Below are 27095 nucleotides of genomic sequence, written 5' to 3'. Positions count from 1 at the left end.
AATGGAATCATAGCATTTGTATGCCTCCTTTTTAACTTGGCAGTTTAACATAAATTTCTAGACAATAAATATTTTTCTTCAGATACACATGACTCATAATAACATTATGTCTTTTGGATAGACTAATTAATTTAACCATTTAAAGTGTTTCAGGTTTTCTGTTGTGATTGAAACTTCAATAGTGAAATTCCTACACTTAAATCTTTTTTCCCAAGTCACTGAAATTATGTTTTGAGTAAAAAATATAGGGGCATTGAATGGTAAATGAATTGCTGCCTAGCAGTAGTACACCTCTTCCCAGCAGAAAATTGACCTTGGCTAGGCGCAGTTCCATCATTACATCAGTCACAGACCCACAGAATGGAGCCACAACAATGCAGTCCTTCCTGGTCCTTCTGCACATGGCCTTTTTCCCAGCCCACGTGTGGGGAAATTCTAGATAAATGATTTTGGGCTCTGCAAGGAACATTTCTCCATTCACGTCTTCCTTCCCAACCAGAGCTCTCTGCCCCTTTGCAAGAAGAGATGGAAATTATCAAGATCCTGGTGGATACTATTTAGGTGTTAGGGCCTTGGTTTTTTCATTAGATGTCAGGGAGCAGGGAATGGGCAGATATACCAAGTAACCAATAACAATGCCCCCAAGAATAGGGAACAGCCACTTGGATCAGGAAATAGTGGCTGAAGCTAGGAAACAAGCAGAAGGGGCCAGGAAGAAAACGAGATGAGGAACAGCCATAGGGAACAGCTGGAGAGACCGTGGTGCACTTGCTGTAAATGAAAAATAGCCAAGGGGTCCAGAGACAGGTGGGAGCGCAAAGGGAGAAAGACACAAGAAATGGGAAACACAAGTCAGAGGTGGGAGCAACAGAGAGAACAAGAAACAGTTGTCAGGAAAAGTGGTGGTAGTGGGGAGCAAGGAAGAGCCAGAGGGTACAAGAATAGTCAGGGATCTCAAAATAGGAGCACAGGGCCAGGAGGCACTGAAACCAAATAGCAACCAGAGGGAGCAGGGTCCATCCAGAGGGATGAGCAAACAGAAGGCTCAGTTAAATGGAAAAGGCAAAAAGGTTCAGTGTTCTGGGTAAGAGCCTGTGGGACAAGCAACTTCGTGAGGAACCCGGGTTCGGAGGAAAACCTGAAGGGTTGGGAAATGTAGAGGCACCAGGGACCAAGGAATGGAAAGAGGAATCTGGGAGTGAGTAGCAGCCAAAGGAAGCAGGGACCATCTGCTGAGGCTGTAGAACAGGTGAAAGAGAACTGAAGGGACAGATCCATGGGACAGTTGGAGAGACAGAGAAGGGCCTCCAAGGCTGAGGAGTAGCCAAAGGCACTAGGGGCCACACAGAACAAGGAACAGCTGCTGAGGGCTGGCACCAGCCAGAGGGAACAGCAAAGGTGTGCTGGGTGTCCACTAGAGGTGCCAGGAACTAACTAGAAGATTGGGGAATGGGAGACATGACCATCAAAAGTGTGTCTTCATGCAGGAGTCTGTCTGACTGCCTCCCTGCTTCCAGCTTCGGAAAAATGAAAAAAAAAAAGTGTGTCTTGTGTTGAATAACATCCTGACAGACTAGGCAACTGGTATTGGGACTCGAGAACACTTAGAAGACATAGTATCAGTTCTTAAGCTAGTTAGCAGCCAAAGGCCCCAGACAACAGACACTGAAGCTAAGGGCAGTTACAGAATATAAGGAGAGGCTGGCAATCAGCCAGATTTTCCCAGGATAAGGTGAGAGGGGTTCCCCAGAACGGGGGACTTCCAGTGCTAAAGTAGGGAAAGTCTTAGGCAAACTGGGACAGCTGATCACCCTTCCCAAGAAACAGAGTGCCCAGCCAGTAGTCAGTAATGCATGTAAGTAATGCAGCAGAAGAAAGTACAGAATTCAACCATGGCACAGAGGACACAGAAAGCATATACTTTGGTGATCAAGAGCCTAGACTAGGAGCCGTGTAGACCTTCACCCCACAAAGTGTGGTCCATGGACCAGACGCAGCAGCATCAGGTGAGAACGAACCAGCAGCAATGCATTCTAGAACTGCCCAAGAAACGAAAGAATCTAGACTAGAGAGTAGTCAGAGGGCTCAAATGACAGTCATTGTCTACTAGAAGAAATGAGAAAAGCTCATTAGGACCAGGGAACAGCCAGATGGATTAGGGCACAATCAAAAGAATGATGCCACAGACTAAGGATTAGCTAAAGGGACAACTGTCAAGGGGAACACAGGACTGTCAGAGGCACCAAGGATTAGTCAAAGAGAAGAAGAAATAGGAGACACAGAACGGCTAAGAAGGACCCGGGGATAATCAGAGGAAACAATAAATAGCAGCCATCAGGAAAGAGGCCAGGGAACACTCAGAAAGAACAAGAAACACTTAGAAGGAAGAATAAACAGAATGACCAAGGAAGAGTCAGATGGGGACCATGCAGAGGGAACAAGAACCAGAAGAGAGAGCAGAAAGAAGTCAGGGGATCTGAGTGGGAAGGGTAAAGGGATGCAGAGAACAGTCCTAGGGAACAGGGAACCGTCAGATGGATAAGGAACAGCCAGAAGGGGCAGGAAAGACCAGGACACCCCCAGCCAAGGAGGAGCATGCAGAGAGGTTGGAGAGCTGGCCCCATAGGAGAGCCCAGTGAACCAAGCACTCACTGTTCACAGTCAGCCAGCCCAGTAAGTGTCCTGGAAGGCCTCTGCTAGGCTGGACAGGATGTAGGAAGTCAGGATCCCATCACAGGAATAAATGTAGAAATGTGCTCAGGCAGAAGCGAAAGCAGGCCTGAGAAGGGAGGTCTGAGCCCCAAGCTGGCTGTAGGGTGGGACAGAATGGGCAGTGAGCAGACCATCCTGGCAGCCCAGCACGCCCCGGGGGTGAGGGGGCTTCATGTGCTGGGACTGAGACAACTCTGAAGGGAAACATTGCTGTGTGGTTCACTGGAGAGTTAGGAGAAGCTGGAATGGGGATCCTTACCTAGCATGAGGAAGCCCTGGTAAGGTTCCTGGGTGGGGGGGGGGGACACATGCCATCCTCTGTGGCAAAAAGAGCCCAGAATATCAAACCTTTTCATATATGGCAAATGAGGCTGGAATCTGGGCGGGTCCGACTAGCAACTTTGCACTCAAATGTCTAGTTCCACAGTCCTTCTCCATCACCCCATACATGCCTACCCAGCCAGGGTAGGGTCCGAAAAGTCGATTTTGGTGAATACAAGTGAAAGACGGGATTCCATAGGCAGTGTATCTTATTACTATTCATCCTGTGCCTATTGACGCCTGGTCTGGTCTTTGTACACTTTCCCTGTGAATGTGGCCTTAGTGACTCCCAGGAAGGGAGAGAGGGGAAAGTGGTCTTTTGTCCACTGGCTTGTGCTGTCAGCGAACAGGTAGGCAACAGTAGTTAAAATGTTTAACAGTGTCAGAGACTTGATATTTTAATTCTTCTATACTGGCTGGTAAAAAGGCACTCCTCTCTGCCCCGAGGCTCCTCCCCCGTGTCACCCGCACACCTGCTGCTCGGCCCTGGGGTAACTGCCAAGAGAGCAAGTATGGATCAGGAGGATGGGCAGACAGAATAAGAACTGAGAATCCCTCAATCCTGACTCCAGGCTTCTCCTTAGATGAGCACCCTTGCGTGATGAAGGGGGAACAGGTCAGGTGTGTTGCTAGGGACACAGGAGGACGTCCTGCTCTCAGCAACCCTGGCACTGTGCTCAGGAGAGCTGGTGGGTGGAGAAGTACTGGGCATGGTCCAGCGCTTACGGCTCTGCCTCCTCCAGGAGCTGCTAGTGTGGAAGGAAGCACAAAGCACAGCACGTACACTGATTTCCCTGCCTGCTCTGTACCCCTCAACTGATAAGGGGAGGGCAGCCAGGGCCCCAAAGGCCAAAGGGTCCTTCAGTGAATAAAGCAGGGGTCCCCAAACTACAGCCCCGCGGGCCGCATGCGGCCCCCACCGCACTTCCGGAAGGGGCACCTCTTTCATTGGTGGTCAGTGAGAGGAGCATAGTTCCCATTGAAATACTGGTCAGTTTGTTGATTTAAATTTACTTGTTCTTTATTTTAAATATTGTATTTGTTCCCGTTTTGTTTTTTTACTTTAAAATAAGATATGTGCAGTGTGCATAGGGATTTGTTCATAGTTTTTTTTATAGTCCGGCCCTCCAATGGTCTGAGGGACAGTGAACTGGCCCCCTGTGTAAAAAGTTTGGGGACCCCTGGAATAAAGGGTTCTCGTTTACTCATTGTTGAATCATTAGATGTTTTCTCTGATACTTGGTGCATTTTTTGTCTTTTTTTTTTTTTTTTTTTAGAAATCCTCACCTACCCCAAGACCTAAATGATATTCATGCACTTATATTTTCTACTGAGTTTTAAAACTTTGATTCTTTTGAAACTTTTTATTCTTTTGAAATAATTTTTTTAAAAAATAAGAGTTGTTACATGAATAGTACAAAGAATTATATATGCCCTTTTTCCCCAAATCACCAATTGTTAACATTTTGACACATTTGTTTTCATTATTTTTTCAACTTATGTATGTATGTGTGTGTATGTACACCCAGATATGTTAGAACTGTTTTCTGAGCCATTTGAAACTTAATTTGCAGACAATAAGACCCTTTTACCATTAAATACTTCAATGTTTATCTCTTAACAAGGACATTCTCTTCTATAACCACAGTTACAGTTATCAAAATCAAGACATTTAACACTGATTTAGTATTATTTCATATACAATGTGTATTATCTAGTTATCTAACATACAATATGTAACATACAGTCTCCCTAGCTGTCACAATAATGTTCTTTACAGCATTTGCCCCTATCCAGGATCCAGGCCAGGTTTATGGATTACGCTCAGTTGTCATGTCCCCTTTAGTCTTTAATCTGACCAGTTTCTTAGCCTTTCCGCAACTTTCATGACACTGACGGTTTTGAAAATGACCCTCATTTTGGGTTTGTTTTTTTCATCTTCATCATTAGATTCAGGTTATTCATTTTTGTCAGGAATATCACAGAACTGATGATGTAGTTTTCTTTCTTTTTTTTAAAGATTTTTATTTATTCATTATAGGGGGGGAGAGAGAGAGAGAGAGAAGGGGGAGGAGCAAGAAGCATTAACTCCCATATGTGCCTTGACCAGGCAAGCCTAGGGTTTTGAACCAGCAACCTCAGCGTTTCCAGGTTGACGCTTTATCCACTGTGCCACCACAGGTCAGGCCGATGTAGTTTTCTCAGTGCTACATGTCACTAATTACTTAATATCAATTTGCCCTTTATTGATATTAACTTTGATCACCTGGCTAAGGTGCCATCTCATCCTGTGAAGTTACTATCTTTCCCTTTGTAATTCATAACTATTTTGTGGGGAGATTCTTTGATATATGTAAATATCCTATGATGGTTTTTGCCTGTAACAATTAATTACCTGCTGTTTCCCTAATGATGTCTTTGTAATTTCATCATTTTTCTACATTGGTTAGTTGGCATTTTATTGTATGGAAAAACATTCCTTGCTTTGATGCCGAAAGGACAGTGATGTGCCTCCCAGGCACAATGAGCACACTTTGATTTGCCACTTGTCACTAATAGGAGCTAGAGCTGCTTGTTCTTATAAGTGGAGAAATGACTGACTCCGGAGTTAAAACAGGGAGTGTACCGAATTATCTGGAAGAACTGGTGGTGCTGGAAAGAAATGAGGTACTTAAAAGATGGGGACATTTCTAAAGCACGCAGGAGTCAGCTTGAAGGAGCTTTCTCTGGCCAAATCTGGGACAATTTGAGTTGCAAAGTAAATAATAATAGTAATAGATCATAACCTGCTGAATAAGGAAGGAAGTCACAAGTCCATAGTATGAGTAGGTAGGCAGGTGTGTCGGTAGGCAGATAGATAAGGAAGAGGTGAATGCTTCTTTGTAATAGCATCCTGATCTTTTCTGGTGTGTCCACTAAATTCTCCACTCTTTCTGAGGATAATATTGGCAGTTTGTTACAAACATTTTACAGTATTTTGAAATGATTATAGATTTGTAGAAAGTTGCAATAATGGTACAGAGAGATCGCATGTAACCCTTCATTCCGGTTTGCCCAATGGTTACATCCTGCATCGCCACAGTGCAGTATCACAAACAGGAAACTAACATTGCTACAATGTGTGTTTGATTCTCTGCCATTTTACACATGCATAGATTCCTGTACAATAATCCAGATACAGAACTCTTCCATCACTGCATAGGTCCACACCGGTGTTGTCATTTTATCAGTTAGAGTGAAGTGTAGAAAACTTACTTCCCTTTAAGTCTCTTTACCCTGGCAGTTTATTTTATTTTATTTTTCTAATTTTTATTTATTGATTTGAGAGAAACATCAACTTGTTGTTCCACTTATTTATGAATTGCTTGATTCTTGGACGTGCCCTGACCAGGGATCAAACCCACAGCCATGGCATATCAGGATGACACTAACCGACTGAGTTACCTAGCTAGGGCCACCCTTGTAGTTTATAATAAAATTGTCTTAAAATATTTTTTCTACATACATGGAGATCCACATCAAACAATGTTATACTTTTTGCTCTGAACTTCAAACACAATTTTAAAAACTGAAGAGCAGAAAGAAAGTCTATTGTATTTACCCACATTTTTGTTCTTTCTGTGTTTTTTCTTTCTGATGTTCCACGACTCCTTTTATAATCTCTGTTTAGAGAACTTCCTTTTTTGCTTATGAAGATTATATTATGCTTTTCTTTCATGATTTTTCCAACAACTTTCAAATAATTGAACAGATATTTCCAAACATGCACAAATATAAGGAGAATATTATAATAAACCCACCCAACACAATAATTATCAACATTCTACAATTGTTATTTTATTTGTTCTCTCCCATCCCCTCACTGTTCTTTTGCTGAAGTTTCTAAAGTAAATCTTAGACATAATATCTTGTCACATTTGAATACTTCATAATATTTCTCTAGCTGAGAAGAACTTTTCAAATAACAACTAACACACTCATCGCCATTTATGATAACTCCTTCATATCTAATATCTAGTCTGGCTCAGTTTTCTCTTATTTTTTTTCTAAATGTCATTCTGAGTTGGATTTTTGAATCCAGATTTAAATAGGGTCCATGTGCTGTGTTTGGCTGACATGTCACTGAAGTTTCCTCTCCCTTTTATACTCTTTCTATGCCATTTGTTGAAGAAATTCACAGCTCCACTTATGAAGTATTCTGACCCTCAAATTAAACCAGAAGTTTTTCGAGTCCATAGCTCTATCACTTGGTACAAACATCACAAGGATACAGTCATCTAAACCCAGAAAGTGGGAAACTTTTAGCCTTTCTTTCAGGGTTGGTCTCCCTGGCAACACATTTTCTTAATTTTCCTTCATCTGAGAATTTCTTGATTTCCCCTTTATTATTATTTCTTCTTCTTTTCTTCTTCCCCTTCTTCTTCATTTTACTTATTGATTTTTTAGAGAGACTACATATAGAGAGAAGGCAGAGGGGAGCAGGAAGTATCAACTCATAGTAGTTGCTTCTCATGTGTGACTTCACCAGGCAAGCCTGGGGTTTCAAACTGGTGACCTCAGCGTTCCAGGTCAATGCTTTATCCACTGCGCCACCACAGGTCAGGCAGTTTTTTAAAGCTTTATTGAGATATAACTCACATGCCATACAATTTACCCAAAGTGTGTGTGGGGGGGTTATATATATATTTATAAATATATATAACCATAACCACAATTTTAGAACATTTTTATCACCTCAAAAAGAAACCTTATACATACCATTAGCCATCACTCCTCTGCCCTGTTCCCTCACTCCTTGCCTCTGCCAACCTTATATCACCACTAATCTATTTTCTGTCTCTATACACTTCACTATTCTGGACATTTCACATGAATCAAATCATATGATATATGGTGTTATGGCTGGCTTCTTTCAATCAGCATAATGTTTCACTGTTCATTCATATTGCAGCATGTACCAGTACTTTATTCCTTTTATGGCTATATAATATTCCACTGTACAGATATACCACTTTTTTGTTTATCCATTTCTCAGCTGATATACATTTGGTTTGTTTCCACTTTTTGGATATTATAAGTAATGCTGCTATAAACATTTGTGTACAAGTTTTTAATGGATATATATTTTCATTTATGATTATTTGAAGAACTGCCAAACTGCTTTCCAAAGTAGCTACACCATTTTACATTCTCACCAGCAACATGTGAAGGTTCCGATTTCTCCTTTTCATCATCAACACGTTATTATCTGACTTTAATTCTAGTCATCCTAGTGGATGTGAGATGGTATCTCATTGTAGCTTTGATGTGCATTTTCCTGATAATTAATGATGTCAAACATCTTTTCATGTATTTGTTATTACGTCTTCATTTATGAAGGGTAATTTTGCTAGATACCGAATTCAGGGTTGACAGTTCTTTTCTTTCACACTTGAAAAATATCTGGCCTGACCTGTGGTGGCACAATGGATAAAGCGTCAACCTGGAAATGCTGAGGTTGCTGGTTCAAAAACCCTGGGCTTGCCTGGTCAAGGCACATATGGGAGTTGATGCTTCCTGCTCCTCCCCCTTCTCTCTCTCTTTCCCCTCTCTATAATGAATAAATAAAAAAAAATCTTAAAAAAAATAAAGAAAAAAAAAGAAAAATATCGTGCCACTTCCTTCTCACCTCCATGGTTTCTAATGAACAATTCTTTGTCATTAATCATTTTTCCCTTGTAGGTAGGATGCCATTTCTCTTTTGCTGATTTCAAGAGCTTTTTCTGAATTTAGTTTTCTGAAGTGTGATTATAGTGTGTTTGGTATAGATTTCTTTGATTATCCTTTTGGGGTTTGCTCAACTTCTTGAATCTCTAAGTTGCTATCTTTTGCCAAATTTCAGAAATTTTCAGCCATAACTTCTTTAAATACTTTTTCAGCCCCACACTCTTTCTCCTCTCCTTCTGGGACTCTGATGACATGAATGCCAGATCTCTTGTTATAATCTCACAAGTCTTTGAGACTCTGGTCATTTTTTTCCAGTCAACTTTCTTTCTGTTGTTCAGATCATTTCTGTTGTATTGTCAAGCTCTCTGATTCTTTCCTTTGTCCTCTCCATTCTGCTATTGAGCTACTGAGCTCATCCACTGAGTTTTATGTTACTGTATTTTTTCAGTTCTAAAATTTCCATTCAGTTCTTTTTCTATCTTCTATTTTTTTTTCTATCTTCTATTTTTTTGCTGAGACCTTCTATTTTTGAATTTAAGTATATGGAAGCATCTTCATGATGGATATTTTAAAAATCTGGTCAGATAATTCTTTTTTTTATTATTCATTTTTAGAGAGGAGAGAGAGACAGAGAGGGAGAGAGAGGAGAGAGAGACAGAGAGAGAGAAGGGGGAAGGAGCTGGAAGCATCAACTCCCATATGTGCCTTGACCAGGCAAGCCCAGGGTTTCGAACTGGCGACCTCAACATTTCCAGGTCAACGCTTTATCCACTGCGCCACCACAGGTCAGGCTGGTCAGATAATTCTAATATCCATGTCACCTTGGTGTTGGTGTCTGCTGATTATCTTCTTTCATTCAAGTTGAGGTTTTCCTGCTTCTTCATATGATGCCTGATTCTCAATTATGTCCTGGATATTTTGAGAAGTATGAGACTCTGGGTATCATTTAAGTCTTGTGTTTAGCAGGCTTCCTCTGACACTGTTCTACTGGAAAAGGAGAATCTCCTCCTCCTCACTGCCAGGTGGAGGCAGAAGTTCAAGCTTCCTACTTGGCCTCCTCTGACATCCCAGAGAGGAATGAGTACCTTGTTGTTGCTGGGCAGAGGTAGAATGTCAGGCTTCCCACTGGGTGTAGAGGCAGAAGGGCACCTCCTTATTGGGTGGGGTGGAAATTCACGATCTTCACTTAGAATAAACTGACATTACTGAGGAGGGACCTCATTACCCCCTGGAAAGGGTGAAAATCTTGGTGCCCCAATCAGCCTTTGCTGATGGGAATGGTGGTAGGGGCCACAGATTTTCCTTTGAGGCTTGGCTGGAGTAGAACAATTATTATCTAAAATTTTCTTTCTTGCTATAGTGCCTCATTTCCTGGTATTTTAGCTAGAGAAAGTAGGCTTTCCTGGCAGTTTCTGTCTGTGTCAGTTGGCATTCTGGGTTGCCAGACTGCACAACACCTAGTCTAAGACATATGGGCAAACAGAAAACTCAGGAAAATCACTGTCATGTCATTCCTCAGGTTCTGAGGTCCCTAGTCAGCTTGCCTTTTTTCTCCAACTGACACAATCTTCTTATCTTTATTTTACATATAATGTCCAGGGCTTTAGCTGTAGTTAGCGAGTTAGAACATGGGAGACTCGTGTCTATTCATTCCATTTTGGTCTCAATGGTAATTTTTAACTTAGTTTTTTCTCAGATCTTTTTTTTTTCATTGATGAGAGAGAGAGAGAAGCATCAACTTATTGTTCCACTTACTTGTTCCATTTAGTTGTGCATCCATTGACTGCTTCTTGTATGTGCCCTGACTGGGAATCAAATCCTCGACTTCTGGTGCACCAGGTCAACGTCTTATCCACTGAGCCACCCAGCCAGGGCTTAACTTAATTTTTTTTTATAAATAAATTTTTATTTTAATGGGGTGACATCAATAAATCAGGGTACATACATTCAAAGAAAACATTTCTAGGTTATCTTGTCATTTAGTTCTGTTGCATACCCATCACCGGAAGAGAGATTGTCCTCCGCCACCCTCCATCCAGTTCTCTCTGTACCCCTCCCCCCACCCCCCGTAACCACCACACTCCTGTCCATGCCTCTTAGTCTTGCTTTTATGTCCCACCAATGTATGGAATCCTGCAGTTACTGTTTTTTTCTGATTCGCTTATTTCACACCGCACAATGCTACCAAGACTCCACCATTCCGCTGTAAGTGATCCGATGTCATCATTTCTCCTAGCTGAATAGTATACCATGGTGTATATGTGCCCCATATTGCATTTTTCAGGGATTTGGCATGGTGACGGGGCCAACTTGGACTTGGTGAACATGTTAAGGACACTACTCTTTTAGGGATTCTTGCTGTATTGGCCAAGAGTTTGCTTAAAGGCTTTTAATCACTGTAAAAAAAAAAATAGAGGACTGGATTAACTTAATTTTTTTAAACAGTTAATACATTCATTTGGTTCTCTCTTCCCCAAAACCCCAAGTCTCTGTAGCACAGAAAAATAATCCTGATTAGTTTGTGGTTGGTTTTATAGGCTTAGAGATTATGTGAATAAAAACAACAAAGAAAGTATCCTTAACATTTTCCCACAAAGATAGTAGATATTGTTACTGTTATATTAAACAAGAATTTTTTTAAAGTTATTATTCATTTTTACCTTTTTATCATGAAATATTATACATATTTTGAATAATGTTGTAAATATTCTCAAACATGCCTCCTGCTGTATATGTGCACATATTCCAGTGGGGCATATTTCCATGAGTAGCATTGCTGTGTCCTATTACTCATGGGGCATATTTCCATGAGTAGTGTATGCATGTCTTCAACACTACTAAATGAAGCCAAAATGCTTTCCAACATGATAATACCAATTTACACAGACATCAGTGATGTTAAGAGTTCTCTATGCACCGTATTCTCTTTATCACTTCATATTGTCAGTCCTTTTCATTGAAGACATTCTAGGGGTTGTGCAGTGGTATCTCATTGTGGTTTCAATTTGCATTCCCTGATTAACTAAGGAAGTTAAGCCCTTTTTGTGCATTTTATTGATGCTTTGGATGTCTTTTTTTTTTTTTTTTTTTTACAGAGAGAGGGATAGATAGGGACAGACAGACAGGAATGGAGAGAGATGAGAAGCATCAATCATCAGTTTTTCATTGCAACACCTTAGTTGTTCATTGATTGCTTTCTCATATGTGCCTTGACGTGAGGGCCATAGCAGACCGAGTAACCCCTTGTTCAAGCCAGCGACCTTGGGTCCAAGCTGGTGAGCTTTGCTCAAACCAGATGAGCCCATGCTCGAGCTGGCAACCTTGGGGGTCTCGAACCTGGGTCCTCCACGTCCCAGTCTGACACTCTATCCACTGCACCTTTGACCGGGGGGCTCCAGCCAAGCCAGTGACCTCTTGCTCAAGTCAACGACCTTAAACTCAAGCCAGCAACCTTGGGCTTCAAGCCAGTGATCTTTGGGCTCATCTTTGTACAATCCAAAACTCAAGCCAGCAACCCCTCACTCAAGCTGGTGAGCCTGCATTCAAGCCAGATGAGCCCACGCTCAACCTGCGACTTCATGGTTTCAAACCAGAGTACTCAGCATTCCAGTTCAATGCTCTATCCACTGCACCACTGCCTGGTCAGGCTGACCATGTTGTTTTGAACAGGATTGTGTTGTTACAGGTGTCTGTGTCATTCGCGGATGTGACTGTGGACTTCAGCAGAGAGGAGTGGCAGCACTTGGACCCTGCTCAGAGGCGCCTGTACCGGGATGTGACACTAGAGAACTACAGCCACCTGCTCTCAGTTGGTAAGCATAGCTGCCCTATGTGTCTGCCAGAGGCCTCAGTGAAGCTATTTCCATTCTCAGCTGCTGAGTGCTTTGGTACATATCAAGTGTGTAATGATGTCATTTTTTATTTGTCTAGATTCTTCAGTTCGTTTTTGGCATTATTATTATTACTCTTTTTCCAGTGAAATGTGATTACTTTTCTGAAGAACAAATGGAAGTACCATTGAAAGGTCCCTGAAACCCATTTAGTTGGACCCAATCTTGTATCATGTCCTGTTGACAGGGTACCAAGTTCCCAAACCAGAGGTCATTTTCAAGTTGGAGCAAGGAGAGGGACCATGGACGTTGGAGGGGGAAACCCCACATCAAAGCTGTTCAGGTAAGTGAGTGTGACCCAGGCAGAAAGGGGATATAAAAGTAAATCTCACTTTTGTAGAAGAGGTTGGTACCTTTCAGAGGCTATGAAGGTAAACTGTTTTGGAAATTCTAAACTTTTGGACTTGCTTAGGGGATTGTTGACAGAAGCCCTTCCAATACTTAAAAGCTATCTCTAGCTTTGACCCCTGCCGCACCTATTGTTTTCTTTTCTTGACTTTTTGACAGGAAAACTGTCTCCAATTCTGTATCCTGAATCACAGACATACCACACTATCATATCTAGGACATCTTTATACTACCTACACCACCTCCATCCCCCTTATCTTAGATTCTTTCCTTGTACGTTCAGGTATTTTTAAAATTTCTTCCCTTTTATTCCAATTCCCCATATCCAATACTTATGCCTTCTTCCATGGGCAACTGGTCACATGCATTTGATCTTTGAATGTTTGTTTGATTGTTTTAGAAAGAGAGAAGGAGAGAGAGAGAGAGAGAGAGAGAGAGAGAGAGAGATTTGTTGTTCCACTTTCTTACGCATTCTCTGGTTGCTTCTTGTATGTGCTCTGATCGAAGACTGAACCTACAACCTTGGTCTATTGGGAAAATGCTCTAACCCAGTGGTCCCCAACCCCCGGGCCACGGATCAGTACCGGTCCATGGGCCATTTGGTACTGGTCCACAGAGAAAGAAAAAATAACTTACATTATTTCCGTTTTATTTATATTTAAGTCTGAAGGATGTTTTATTTATTTATTTTTTTTTTTTGTATTTTTCTGAAGCTGGAAATGGGGAGAGACAGTCAGACAGACTCCCGCATGCGCCCGACTGGGATCCACCCGGCACGCCCACCAGGGGCAAAGCTCTGCCCCTCTGGGGCGTCGCTCTGCCGCAACCAGAGCCACTCTAGCGCCTGGGGCAGAGGCCAAGGAGCCATCCCCAGCACCCAGGCCGTCTTTGCTCCAATGGAGCCTGGGCTGCGGGAGGGGAAGAGAGAGACAGAGAGGAAGGAGGGGGGGTGGAGAAGCAAATGGGTGCTTCTCCTGTGTTCCCTGGTCGGGAATCGAACCCAGGTTCCCCACATGCCAGGCCGATGCTCTACCACTGAGCCAACCGGCCAGGGCCTGTTTTATTTTTTTTAAATGACCAGATTCCCTCTGTTACATCCGTCTAAGACTCACTCTTGATGCTTGTCTCTGTCACGTGATACATTTATCCGTCCCACCCTAAAGGCCGGTCCGTGAAAATATTTTCTGACATTAAACCGGTCTGTGGCCCAAAAAAGGTTGAGATCACTGCTCTAACCAACTGACCTATGCAGCCAGGGCTCATCTTTGAATTTGTGTGGTATTCTCTTAAAGCCTGAAGTATTGGTTTATGAGTATTTATTTTTCATATACAGAAATTATATTGTGCTATATCTCTTAATTCTGTTCCTTTTTTTCACTTATGTTTTGTCTTTTTGATGATAGACATTTTAACAGGTATGAGATGATATCACTGTGGTTTTGATTTCCTGAATAATTAATGGTGTTGAGAACCTTCTCATGAACCTGTTGTTCAAGAACTGTATGTCTTCTTTTTTTTTTTTTTTTTTTCTTTTTTTTTTTTTTCTTTTTTAATAAATTTTTATTAATGGTAATGGGATGACATTAATAAATCAGGGTACATATATTCAAAGAAAACATGTCTAGGTTATTTTGTCATCAAATTATGTTGCAAACCCCTCGCCCAAAGTCAGATTGTCCTCCGTCACCCTCTATCTAGTTCTCTGTGCCCCTCCCCCTCCCCCTAACTCTCTCCCTCCCTCCCTCCCATGTCCCCCCTCCCCCCCCACCCTTGGTAACCACCACACTCTTGTCCATGTCTCTTAGTCTCATTTTTATGTTCCACCAATGTATGGAATCATGTAGTTCTTGTTTTTTTCTGATTTGCTTATTTCACTCCTTATAATGTTATCAAGATCCCACCATTTTGCTGTAAATGATCTGATGTCATCATTTCTTATGGCTGAATAGTATTCCATAGTGTATATGTGCCACATCTTCTTAATCCAGTCTTCTATTGAAGGGCTTTTTGGTTGTTTCCATGTCTTGGCCACTGTGAACAGTGCTGCAATGAACATGGGGCTACATGTGTCTTCACGTATCAATGTTTCTGAGGTTTTGGGGTATATACCCAGTAGAGGGATTGCTGGGTCATAAGGTAGTTCTATTTGCAGTTTTTTGAGGAACCACCATACTTTCCTCCATAATGGTTGTACTACTTTACAGTCCCACCAACAGTGAATGAGGGTTCCTTTTTCTCCACAGCCTCTCCAACATTTGCTATTACCCGTCTTGTTGATAATAGCTAATCTAACAGGGGTGAGGTGGTATCTCATTGTAGTTTTGATTTGCATTTCTCTAATAACTAATGAAGCTGAGCATCTTTTCATATATCTGTTGGCCATTTGTATCTCTTCCTGGGAGAAGTGTCTGTTCATGTCCTCTTCCCATTTTTTTATTGGATTGTTTGTTTGTTTGTTGTTGAGTTTTATGAGTTCTTTGTAAATTTTGGATATTAGGCCCTTATCTGAGCTGTCGTTTGAAAATATCAGTTCCCATATAGTTGGCTGTCTGTTTATTTTGTTATCAGTTTCTCTTGCTGAGCAAAAACTTTTTATTCTGATGTAGTCCCATTCATTTATCTTTGCCTTCACTTCTCTTGCCATTGGAGTCAAGTTCATAAAATGTTCTTTAAAACCCAGGTCCATGATTTTAGTACCTATGTCTTCTTCTATGTACTTTATTGTTTCAGGTCTTATATTTAGGTCTTTGATCCATTTTGAATTAATTTTAGTACACGGGGACAGGCAAGAACTGTATGTCTTCTTAAAAAACTTTTTATTTAGTTCCTCTGGCCATTTTTTAATTGTGTTGGGTTTGGAGGTCGTGGTGTTTGCTTTGCTATTGTGCTATGTGAATTCTTTATATGTCTTGGCTAATAACCTTTTATCAGCTATGATTTGCAGATATTTTCTCCCATTCCATAGGTTGCCCTTCATTTTGTTGTTTCTTTTGTTGTACATTTTTTAAAATTTTATTTTATTGATTTTAGACAGAAAAAAAGGGAGAGAGAAACATTGATTGTTGTTCTACTTATTTATGCATTCATTGGTTGTTTCTTGCATGTGCCTTGACCAGGGATAGAACTAGCAACCTTGGTATATCAGGACAATGCTCTAACCAACTAATCTACCCGGCCAGGGCTTCTTTTGCTGTATATTTTTAAAAACATTTTCTTCCTGTCTAGCCCTTTTACTGTCCCCCCTCCTGAATCTGACTCTATTCTGTGCTGTTTGTTCAGATGATACATTTTCACCCTGTGATCAGATTTCACTGTTGCATAAAATGGCGCTTAATTTAGCATATATGGCTCTTTCCTTTTTCTCTTTCTTCATATCACAGGAACTTAGAGAAAAGCACAGGATTTTAGACTGTGTGGTAACTGAGGCTTTTACCTCTGTTTTTAGAATGTCCCCAGAATTAAGATTTTGTTTCTATTATATAATTCAGAGTCTGATTGGGAGAGAGAAACCACATACTAATTTGAACAGGGAAAGTTTAATATAAAGAATTATTAGCAGCCCTGGCCGGTTGGCTCAGTGGTAGAGCATCGGCGTGGCGTGCGGGGGACCCGGGTTCGATTCCCGGCCATTGCACACAGGAGAAGCGCCCATTTGCTTCTCCACCCCCCCTCCTTCCTCTCTGTCTCTCTCTTCCCCTCCCGCAGCCAAGGCTCCATTGGAGCAAAGATGGCCCGGGCGCTGAGGATGGCTCTTTGGCCTCTGTCCCAGGTGCTAGAGTGGCTCTGGTCACGGCACAGCAATGCCCCGGAGGGGCAGAGCATCGCTCCCTGGTGGGCAGAGCGTCGCCCCTGGTGGGTGTGCCGGGTGGATCCTGGTCGGGCGCGTGCGGGAGTCTGTCTGACTGTCTCTCCCCATTTCCAGCTTCAGAAAAATACAAAAAAAAAAAAGAATTATTAGCTATAGTGGGATTGGAATAACAAGCAATGGCTAGTAAGAGTAAAGAGAACTCTACAGAATAAAATAATAGTGGGAGTAAAGAACAACTAGTACCTCTACCATTGTGATAGAGCACCCAAGGAAATGCTTCCCCTGCTTCCAAGAGATGAGATCTAGGCTTTGTTGAGAGGGCACCACCATGGTTCACAGCATGGCACGAGTTGCTGTGCTGCCACGCTGGTAGAACTTGCTGGAAATCTGCACTCTGGGGTTCCAGAGAGAGCTAGCTGATCACGGGGAAGTGCCTTGCTGGAGGTTTTCTACTACCATGCATCTGAGAGGGGTGCCAAGGTAAACCACTGAGTGCTGCTGGCTCAGTGCACTGCAGCAGTCTGGAGCTGGAGAAGCTACTAGTGCTGCAGGAGGTGGGTGCTGGAGAAGTCACCCATTACGGACAGAGCTGAGCTCTAGAGAAGCCACCTACACTGCAAGACCTGAGTGCTGGGGAAACTGCATGTGTATCAGGAGCCAGGTGTTAGCAAACTCACCCACACTGCAGGAGCCTGGTGCTAGACAAGCTGCCCCTGCTGAAAGAGTGTGAGTGAACCCACTAGAACCAGGAGGCAAAGCCCCTCCACCTACAATGTCTCTCAATTATCTTCTACTGACCAAGCTCATCACTGTACCAGCTGGCAAAGGAAAAACAGACTTCGAGAGACCCAGACCCATTTTTGTAGAGTAGACAAGGAAGCATGAATTTGGAGTTGACAGGCAATAAATTAATAACTGGCACACTTATTCTTCAGTTTTCTGAAGTGGAACATGGAAAATTATTTAATAATTTTACATTTAAATTTATTGAATTTGGGGAGATAGAAGAGGATATTTTGTTCTCTTTCAGTAAGAGTTTTCAAGTGTCTGCTAAGAGGAATTCAAAAGACCATAGAATATATTTGGAAAGGGAAGATAACTGCATGAAATGTTAATAATTTCAGTCTTTGTGTATTAATTCTTTCTGTTATAATGCAAAACTGTGCCAAGTTCAGTATCAATATGTGCGGCACCATATTTCTTTTTACACCTAGAGTATACCGAAATTAGAATATCAAGGACAATTCATTTTGAATATGTACAAAAGAGTAAAACAGCAAGTTTAATATAAATGTATATCCTCTCATGAGGTGAATGGATTCATTCAACAAGTCAACTCCTAACCCTAATGCATCACTCAGGAACCACAGCCCAAATCATTGTTCTGCAATCTCCTAGAGCAGTGGTCAGCAAACTCATTAGTCAGCAGAGTTAAATATCAACAATACAATGTTGAAATTTCTTTTGAGAGCCAAATTATTTAAACTTAAACTATATAGGTGGGTACATTCCTTATTGAAGTAGTGCCCACACGTGGTATTTTATGGAAGAGCCACACTCAAGGGGCCAAAGAGCCACATGTGTGGCTTGTGAGCTGCAGTTTGCTGACCACTGTCCTAGAGCATTGTGGTCAGTTGCATGGTTAATGTTGGGTCATTGTTGAGTCCATTGGGGAAGGAAAGGAAGAATAGAGAAGATGTGCCCACTGTTTTGAGGCCTGACCTGTAAGTGGCACATATCGCTTCTGCTTATACTCCGCTGTGAGAACAAAGCAAAGCTGTTCAATGTAATGCCCAGCTACACTTCGTTACTATAAAAGGAGACGTAAACAGGTTTTGGTAGATGGCTTGAAGTTTCTGCCATAGATGGCTTTTCCTCTCTTATTTTACACTTGTTAAAAGCAAATATTCCTGGGCCCAAGGAAAACTTGCAGTTGGCTATAGAGTTGGAGCACAGATACTTATTTACTGTTTGTCTATGTCAAGATACCTGGTGTTGTCAGAGTTTTTACTATAGAGATACAGGAATTGATGTTTGATACACATAAGTTTAATGTTGATGCTCATAATGGTCCAGAGAGAAAAGCAAAAAAGAAGCAGAGAGGTTAATAAGGTTTTAGAATTGATATGTAATAAGGACAACAATCTAAACTATTTCTTGAGTGCCAGGCTTCCCTTTAATAGACTTCAGTTTCTACTTCTGGGTACTCTACTCACTATCCAGACCCCCTACTAGTGGATATGGATTCCCAGGATTCAAATCCCATCTCTCTCACTTATTTAGCTTTCTGATCTTGAGCAAGTTCCATAACTTCTCTGTGCTTCTATTTTCTCATCTGTGAAACATTATTTAAAATGACAGCTACTTCTTAGAGTTTAGTGAGGATTAAATGAGCTGTTATGTGTAAAGCACTTGGAACAGTGCCCAGTGCATCACAAATGCATATATATATTTTGTATATAGTGAATGTTCTAGAAGAATTTTATATTACTACATTATTACTATTTTCATTATTGTATGGATTTGATGTTCATCCTGTCTGAACTGCATGTACCCTCTATCCCCTGCTAATTGGTCCTTGAGTATTTTCACTTTTTTTATTTTTAGATGAGGATATTGGGCAAACCCAGCAACAGAGAATTTCTGGAGAAGTTTCATTCCACTGTGAGAAATTTGGTCAATCCATAGAAGATTCACTGTGTTCCATTTTAGAAGAATTGTGGCAAGATAATGAACAACTAGAGAGATATCAAAAAGACCAAAATAACTTTGTAAGTCATGTGAAAGTATTCATTAAAGAGAGGGGCTATGAATGTAAAAACATTGAAAAAATAATTAATGTGAGTACCAAACTTGTTCCTTCCATTAAAAGACTCCAGAACTGTGACACATTTGAAGAGAGTCTGAAGCATACTTTAAACTTACATAATTATAATAAAAGCAATGCAACAATGAACCTTGATAAGGTTTTTGGAAATGGCAACAATTGTTCTCATAGCTCTTCCTGTACTAAGAATGAGAATGCTAATACAAGAGCAAATGCTTATGAACATAATCAATGTGGAAAACATCATGGCCACAAACAAGTTCTCAACCACCATCAGAAAATTCACATGGGGGGGAAACTTCATTTGGGTGCTGAGTATGTAAAGAGCTTCACCCAGAATTCAGATCTCTTTGAGCATCAGAGAATTCATGCTGGAGAAAAATCCCATGAATGCCACAAAAATGAGAAAATCTTCACTCAGAAGCCCCAGGCTGATGTAGCTCAGAGTGTTTGTACAACAGGAAAACCCTATATGTGTACTCAATGTGGGAAGGCCTTTACTCTCAAGTCAAACCTCATTACACATCAGAAAATTCATACTGGGCAGAAACCCTACAAATGTAGTGAGTGTGGAAAAGCCTTTTTCCACAGATCCTATCTCTTTAGACATATGAGAATACATACAGGAGAAAAACCTTATCAATGCAGTGAATGTGGAAGAAGCTTCTCCCAGAATTCAGACCTCAATATACACCAGAAAACTCACACTGGAGAGAAACTCTATGCATGCAGTGAGTGTGGCAAAGCCTTCACAAGAAAGTCAGCACTCCGGATGCATCAGAGAATTCACACAGGAGAGAAACCCTATGTATGCACTGAATGTGGGAAAGCCTTCATCCAGAAATCACATTTCAATACACATCAGAGAATCCATACTGGAGAAAAACCTTATGAATGTAGTGACTGTGGGAAATCATTCACTAAGAAGTCACAACTCCATGTGCATCAAAGAATTCACACAGGAGAGAAACCCTATATATGTACAGAATGTGGAAAGGTCTTTACTCATAGGACAAATCTCACTACACATCAAAAAACTCATACTGGAGAGAAACCCTATATGTGTGCTGAATGTGGCAAGGCTTTCAGTGATCAGTCAAATCTCATTAAACACCAGAAAACTCATACTGGAGAGAAACCCTATAAATGCAATGGCTGCGGAAAAGCCTTCATATGGAAGTCACGCCTCAAAATACATCAGAAATCTCATATTGGAGAGAGGCACTATGAATGCAATGAATGTGGAAAAGCCTTTATCCAGAAATCAACACTAAGTGTGCATCGGAGAATCCACACAGGAGAGAAACCTTATGTTTGTCCTGACTGTGGGAAGGCCTTCATCCAGAAATCACACTTCATTGCACATCATAGAATCCATACTGGAGAGAAGCCTTATGAATGCAGTTACTGTGAAAAACGTTTCACTAAGAAATCACAACTCCATGTGCATCAGAAAATTCACACAGGAGAGAAACCCAATATATGTGTTGAGTGTGGTAAGGCATTCACTGACAGGTCAAATCTCATAACTCACCAGAAAATCCATACTAGAGAAAAACCCTATAAATGCAGCGACTGTGGCAAAACCTTCACCTGGAAGTCACGCCTCACTATCCATCAGAAATCTCATACTGGAGAGAGACACTACAAATGCAGTAAGTGTGGCAAAGCTTTCATCCAGAAAGCAACACTTAGTATGCATCAGATAATTCATACAGGAAAGAAACCCTATGCTTGTGCACAATGTCAGAAGGCCTTCAATGACAGATCAAATCTCATTAAACACCAGAAAATTCATAGTGGAGAAAAACTTTATAAAGTCAGTGACTAAAAAAGTCTTCAGCTAGAAATTATAACTTCATATGCATCAGACATTTCAGAGTGGAGAAGAGGAGTGCCTGATGCTGCAATCATTGTGCAGGGGAAGGGGATATGACCGACTACAAGTGAAGTGAAACAGAAGGCAGACAAAGTCAAGTATCTCCCAAATCCAAGTACCTGCAACCCCACAGTTGATACACAACTATATGTGTAGGGAGACTCTTCAATAAAGCCTTTGGGCATTAGTCTTGTTTGGTTTCATGATTCATGCAGGGACTCTAAAGCAGGGGTCCCCAAACTTTTTACACAGGGGGCCAGTTCGCTGTCCCTCAGACCGTTGGAGGGCCGGACTATAAAGAAAACTATGAACAAATCCCTATGCACACTGCACATATCTTATTTTAAAGTAAAAAAAAACAGAACGGGAACAAATACAATATTTTAAATAAAGAACAAGTAAATTTAAATCAACAAACTGACCAGTATTTCAATGGGAACTATGCTCCTCTCACTGACCACCAATGAAAGAGGTGCCCCTTCCGGAAGTGCGGTGGGGGCCGGATAAATGGCCTCAGGGGGCTGCATGTGGCCCACGGGCCGTAGTTTGGGGACCCCTGCTCTAAAGCTTCTGCAAATGGTAGAAATGGATACCCCAGATGATTTGTAATCTCATTTCACTTTTTGGATAAAGGGTTTTTATAAATTTAACACTGATTAGTTCTTCATGCCCTAGAACCCTGATGGTGAACCTTTTATTTATTTATTTTTAATTTATTTTATTTTTATTTTTTATTTTTTAGAGAGGAGAGGGAGAGACAGAGAGAGAGAAGGGGGGAGGAGCTGGAAGCATCAACTCCCATATGTGCCTTGACCAGGCAAGCCCAGGGTTTCGAACAGGCAACCTCAGCATTTCCAGGTCGACACGTTATCCACTGCGCCACCACAGGTCAGGCCATGGTGAACCTTTTAATAAAAACCACCCACTTTTGCAGTGCTGGTCAACCTGGTCCCTCCCACCCACTAGTGGGTGTTCCAGCTTTCATGGTGGGCCAATCGCGGCGCCCTTTGGTTGCTCCACTACCTGTGCCTACTAGTGGGTGGGAGGGACCAGGTTGACCAGCACTGCAAAAGTGGGCAGTTTATGTAAAAAGGTTGGCCATCACAGCCCTAGAATGTAAACGTACTCACTATTGGCCAGAATTTTTTTAAAATTTCTAGGGTGGTGAGACAAGTTTTCATTGTCCAAATACCTGCAGGGCACTGAAGTCAGGGAAAAAACCTATTTGGGAATGCAGATCTTCTTAGATGCCAGAAGTTTTTGTGATCATTGACATTTAAGACACTGAAAGAGTGTGATGAGGGACTGCTTTTTCTTTTCCCTTTGAAAAGTCACCATGGTATATTTTTAAAAAATGAAATAGAATTTTAAAACTTAATATTAAGTCAACTTTATGCATCAGCAAATTAGGCAAAGCGCTGGTTTATGTTAAAGGAATACAACTGTTAAATATCACACACTAAGGGTGCTAATTGTTCCCTCATTAATTCCATGCTGTGGCAGCAGGAAATGAGTCGCACTCAAAAAAACTATGAATACTTTCTAACTTGTGCCCCAAAAGCTATCATTTATGTAAATTGCAGACTACAGACTTCTCATCCTTTCAGTGACTGACTCTGAGCCACAGGACTCTGGACTTCCAGTCATGTCCATTGAGGCCTTTGCTTTATTGGATATTCTTGTTTGAAAAAGCATGAGAGCATGAGTGAGAAATTGGGTTTCAATACATGAAGTTTTTATTTTGTTTTTCTTCCAAGTTAGTTAAGGTATATTCATTCTCTACATGTATATTAAGAGTACTTTTGTATAGATTGCTATGAGATAAATTCATTTTGCATTGTAGTTACTTTAAGACACGATAATGGCTTCTTATAGTTGAATAACTGAAAGACTTCTCTAGAAAGAATATTGCTTTTTTAAAAGCACTAAATATAGCCTGACCAGGTGGTGGCGCAGTGGATAGAGCCTCGGACTGGGATGCGGAGGACCCAGGTTCAAGACCTCGAGGTTGCAGCTTAAGCGCAGGCTCATCTGGCTTGAGCAAAGCTCACCAGCTTGGACCCAAGGTCACTGGCTTGAGCAAGGGGTTAATCAGTCTGCTGAAGACCCGTGATCAAGGCACATATGAAAAAGCAATCAATGAACAACTAAGGTGTTCAACGAAAAACTGATGATTGATGCTTCTCATCTTTCTCCGTTCCTATCTGTCTGTCCCTATCTATGCCTCTCTCTTACTCTCTCTCTGCTCTGTCCCTGAAAAAAAAAAGCACTAAATATAGACACCTCATTTTCCCTTAAATGTGTTTTTATAATACTCATGATAAAAGAGGTTTTCTTTCCAGCATGCAGTTTTATTTTATTTTAGATATTTTTATTAAAGTATAATGCATACAGACAATGCATATGTTATAAGCATACACCTCAATGAATTTTGACAAACTGGACATACTCGGATCAAGAAACAGAACATGAGCGTCGGCCTGGCGTGCAGAATCCCGGGTTCGATTCCCGGCCGGGGCACACAGGAGAAGCGCCCATCTGCTTCTCCACCCCTCCCCCTCTCCTTCCTCTCTGTCTCTCTCTTCCCCTCCCGCAGCAGAGGCTCCATTGGAGCAAAGATGGCCCTGGCGCTGGGGATGGCTCCTTGGCCTCTGCCCCAGGCACTAGAGTGGCTCTGGTTGCAACAGAGCGATGCCCCAGAGGGGCAGAGCATCGCCCCCTGGTGGGCGTGCCTGGTGGATCCCGGTCGGGCGCATGCGGGAGTCTGTCTGACTGTCTCTCCCCGTTTCTAGCTTCAGAAAAATACAAAAAAAAATTGAAAAAAAAAAAAGAAAGAAACAGAACATGAGCAATACTCCAGAAACACTCCCTTCACTCCCTTCCAGGCCTTACCACCTGCCCCCCCAATGGTAAATGCTATCTTGACTTCTAACAATAGATTAGTTTTGCCTGTTTAGTATTTTATTTAAGTCAAACTATTGTATTTCATATTTCACTGTTTATCTTCTTTCAATCACATTATGAATGTGAGATTCATCTATATTGTTTAATGTAGTGGTAGATAATTCACTGTTATGTTATATTCCATTGTGTGATTATGCTACAATATATTTATCTATCTTACTGTTGATGGACATTTGGGTTGTTTTCAGCTTGAGGCTATTAGAAATAGTGCTGCTATAAATATTTTAGTACCTATTTGTGAACATGTCTGAGTTTCTGTTAGGTATAGATCTAGAATTTAAACTGCCTGGTCAGGGTATACAGAAGTTTGCTTAAGTATATAAAACTAGTTTTTTGAAAGTGGCTGTACCACACAGTATACAAGTTCTAGTTTTCCACACTATTTTGAACAGTTGGTATTCCTCATCTTTTCAAATTTAGCCATTATGGTGGGTGTATAGTGATATCACAGCATGATTTTAATATATATTTCTTTGTTCTCCAGTCCCACCATAGTATCTCCCCATGACAGCTGACTGATATCTCAGATCTGAGACCCAGGCACGGTACTCACATGGCTGTACCATTTTACATTCCATCAGCAATAGCAAGCCAATAGTAAGTTTAATTCTCCACCCCCCCCACACACAAAATACCAAAGCCAGATGATTTAATTGGTTAATTGCATCAAACATTTGTAGAAGAAATAGTAGCAACACTACACAAAATCTTTCAGAAAATAGAGGATGAGGGAGAATACTCCCCAATTCTACGAGGCCAGTATTCTCTCATACTTAAGCCATACAAACATATTACAAGAAAACTACAGACCACTATTCCGTGTGAATATAGACGTAAAAATCCTCAACAAAATATGAGCAACTTGAATCCAGAAATAAGCATATATATCATGACCAAGTCAGGTTTATGCTGATGATGCAAAGCTGCTTCAAAACTCAAAGTCATGTAATAACATCTATCATATTAGCAGGCTAAAGAAAAAAATCACATTATCTACAGGTGCAATACAACTTTATCCAATTTCCAATAAAGGTTTCTTCCCCAGAAATTGATAAACTAATCCTAAAATTTATATAGACATAGAAAGGACCAGCCTGACCAGGCGGTGGCGCAGTGGATTTAGCGTCGGATTGGGATGCGGAGGACCCAGGTTCGAGACCCGAGGTCGCCAGCTTAAGCGCAGGCTCATCTGGTTTGAGCAGAGCTCACCAGCTTGGACCCAAGGTCGCTGGCTCGAGCAAGGGGTTACTCGGTCTGCTGAAGGCCTACGGTCAAGGCACATATGAGAAAGCAATCAATGAACAACTAAGGTGTCGCAACAAAAAACTAATGATTGGTGCTTCTCATCTCTCTCTGTTCCTGTCTGTCTGTCCCTGTCTATCTCTCTCTCTGACTCTCTCTCTCTGCCTCTGTTAAAAAAAAAAAGTAGAAAGGACCAAAAATAGCAAAAAGGAGTTTGTCAAAGAACAAAGTGGAAGGACATTCACCTTCCAATTTCAAAATTATTATAAAAGTACAGTAATCAAGACAGTATGGTACTAGCATGGGGACAGAGACATATATCAATGGAACAGAATAGAGTCCAGGAACAAACCGTCATACTTATGATGACCATTCTTTATAAAAGTGTGAAGGCAATTGAATGGAGAAAGAATATTTTTTAACATTTGGTGCAGGGATAAATGTATATAATACACACAAGAAGATGAATTTAAAATTTGTTTTAATGCTCTGGCTGGATAGCTTGCTTGATTAAGAGCTTCGTCCTGAAGCACAGAGGTTGCCAGTTCAATCCCTCGTCAGGGTACATATAGGAACAGATTGATGTTCCTGTCTCTCTCTCTCCCTACCTCTCTCAACTAAAATCAGTCAATAAAATAATAATGATGATGATGGATATACAACATAATTGTCCAAATGATGTGGAGATGTTTGCCCAAAATCTATGTACTCTTTTTGACCAATGTCACCCTGTTAATTTTCTAAATAATAAATAAATAAATAAATTTTATTTTAACACCAAACTAAAAGTTAACTAAAAATGGATCAGAGATGTAAGTGAAAAGCTAAAATTATAAGTTTGGGCAAAAAAACAATCTATGTCCTTGTATTAAGCAAAGAATTCTTAAAGAAGACACCAAGAGAATGATGCATAAAGAAAAAATGATAAATTGGACTTCATTTAAACCAAAAAGGTTTGTGCTTCAAAAGATGCTATTAAGAAACAGAAAAGACAGAACACAGACTGAAGTCATATATCTGATAAAGAACTTGTATCCAGAAAATATAAAGAACTCTTACAAATCAATAAAAAGAAGGGAAAAAAACAGTTTAAAAATGGACAAAAGTTTTTTTGGGTTTTTTATTTTTGAGGAAGAGAGACAGACAGACAGGAAGGAAGAAAGATGAGAAGCATCAACTCGTAGTTGCGACACCTTAGTTGTTCATTGATTGCTTTCTCATATGTGCCTTCACCAGGGGGCTACAGTTGAGCCAGTGACCCCTTGCTTAAGCCAGCGACCTTGTCTATGATCCCATGCTCAAGCTGGCAACACCCCGCTTAGGCTGGCGACCTTGAGGTTTCGAGCCTGGGACCTCAGCATCCCAGGGTGATGCTCTATCCACTGCGCCACCGCCTGG

At 41.2% G+C, this 27095-nt stretch overlaps 1 protein-coding gene across 4 annotated transcripts in view; it reads left to right on the top strand.

Annotated features, from left to right (window-relative positions):
- ZNF41 (zinc finger protein 41) overlaps nucleotides 1–25377 on the top strand; it is a 41249-nt gene extending 15872 nt beyond the window's left edge. For all 4 annotated transcript variants that reach the window (XM_066249565.1, XM_066249566.1, XM_066249568.1 and 1 more), the window contains exons 3-5: nucleotides 12425–12551; nucleotides 12817–12912; nucleotides 19393–25377. In XM_066249565.1, the coding sequence (XP_066105662.1) occupies nucleotides 12425–12551; nucleotides 12817–12912; nucleotides 19393–21443 (2274 nt within the window). In that variant the 3' untranslated portion in view covers nucleotides 21444–25377. The remainder of the gene's footprint in view (nucleotides 1–12424; nucleotides 12552–12816; nucleotides 12913–19392) is intronic.
- Nucleotides 25378–27095: the final 1718 nt, after the last annotated feature.

This window comes from Saccopteryx bilineata, chromosome X (genome assembly GCF_036850765.1).
Source record: "Saccopteryx bilineata isolate mSacBil1 chromosome X, mSacBil1_pri_phased_curated, whole genome shotgun sequence".
Classification (NCBI taxonomy): domain Eukaryota; kingdom Metazoa; phylum Chordata; class Mammalia; order Chiroptera; family Emballonuridae; genus Saccopteryx; species Saccopteryx bilineata.
Note: the sequence above shows the minus strand (reverse complement) of the source record. Positions and strands in the feature narration are given on the sequence as shown.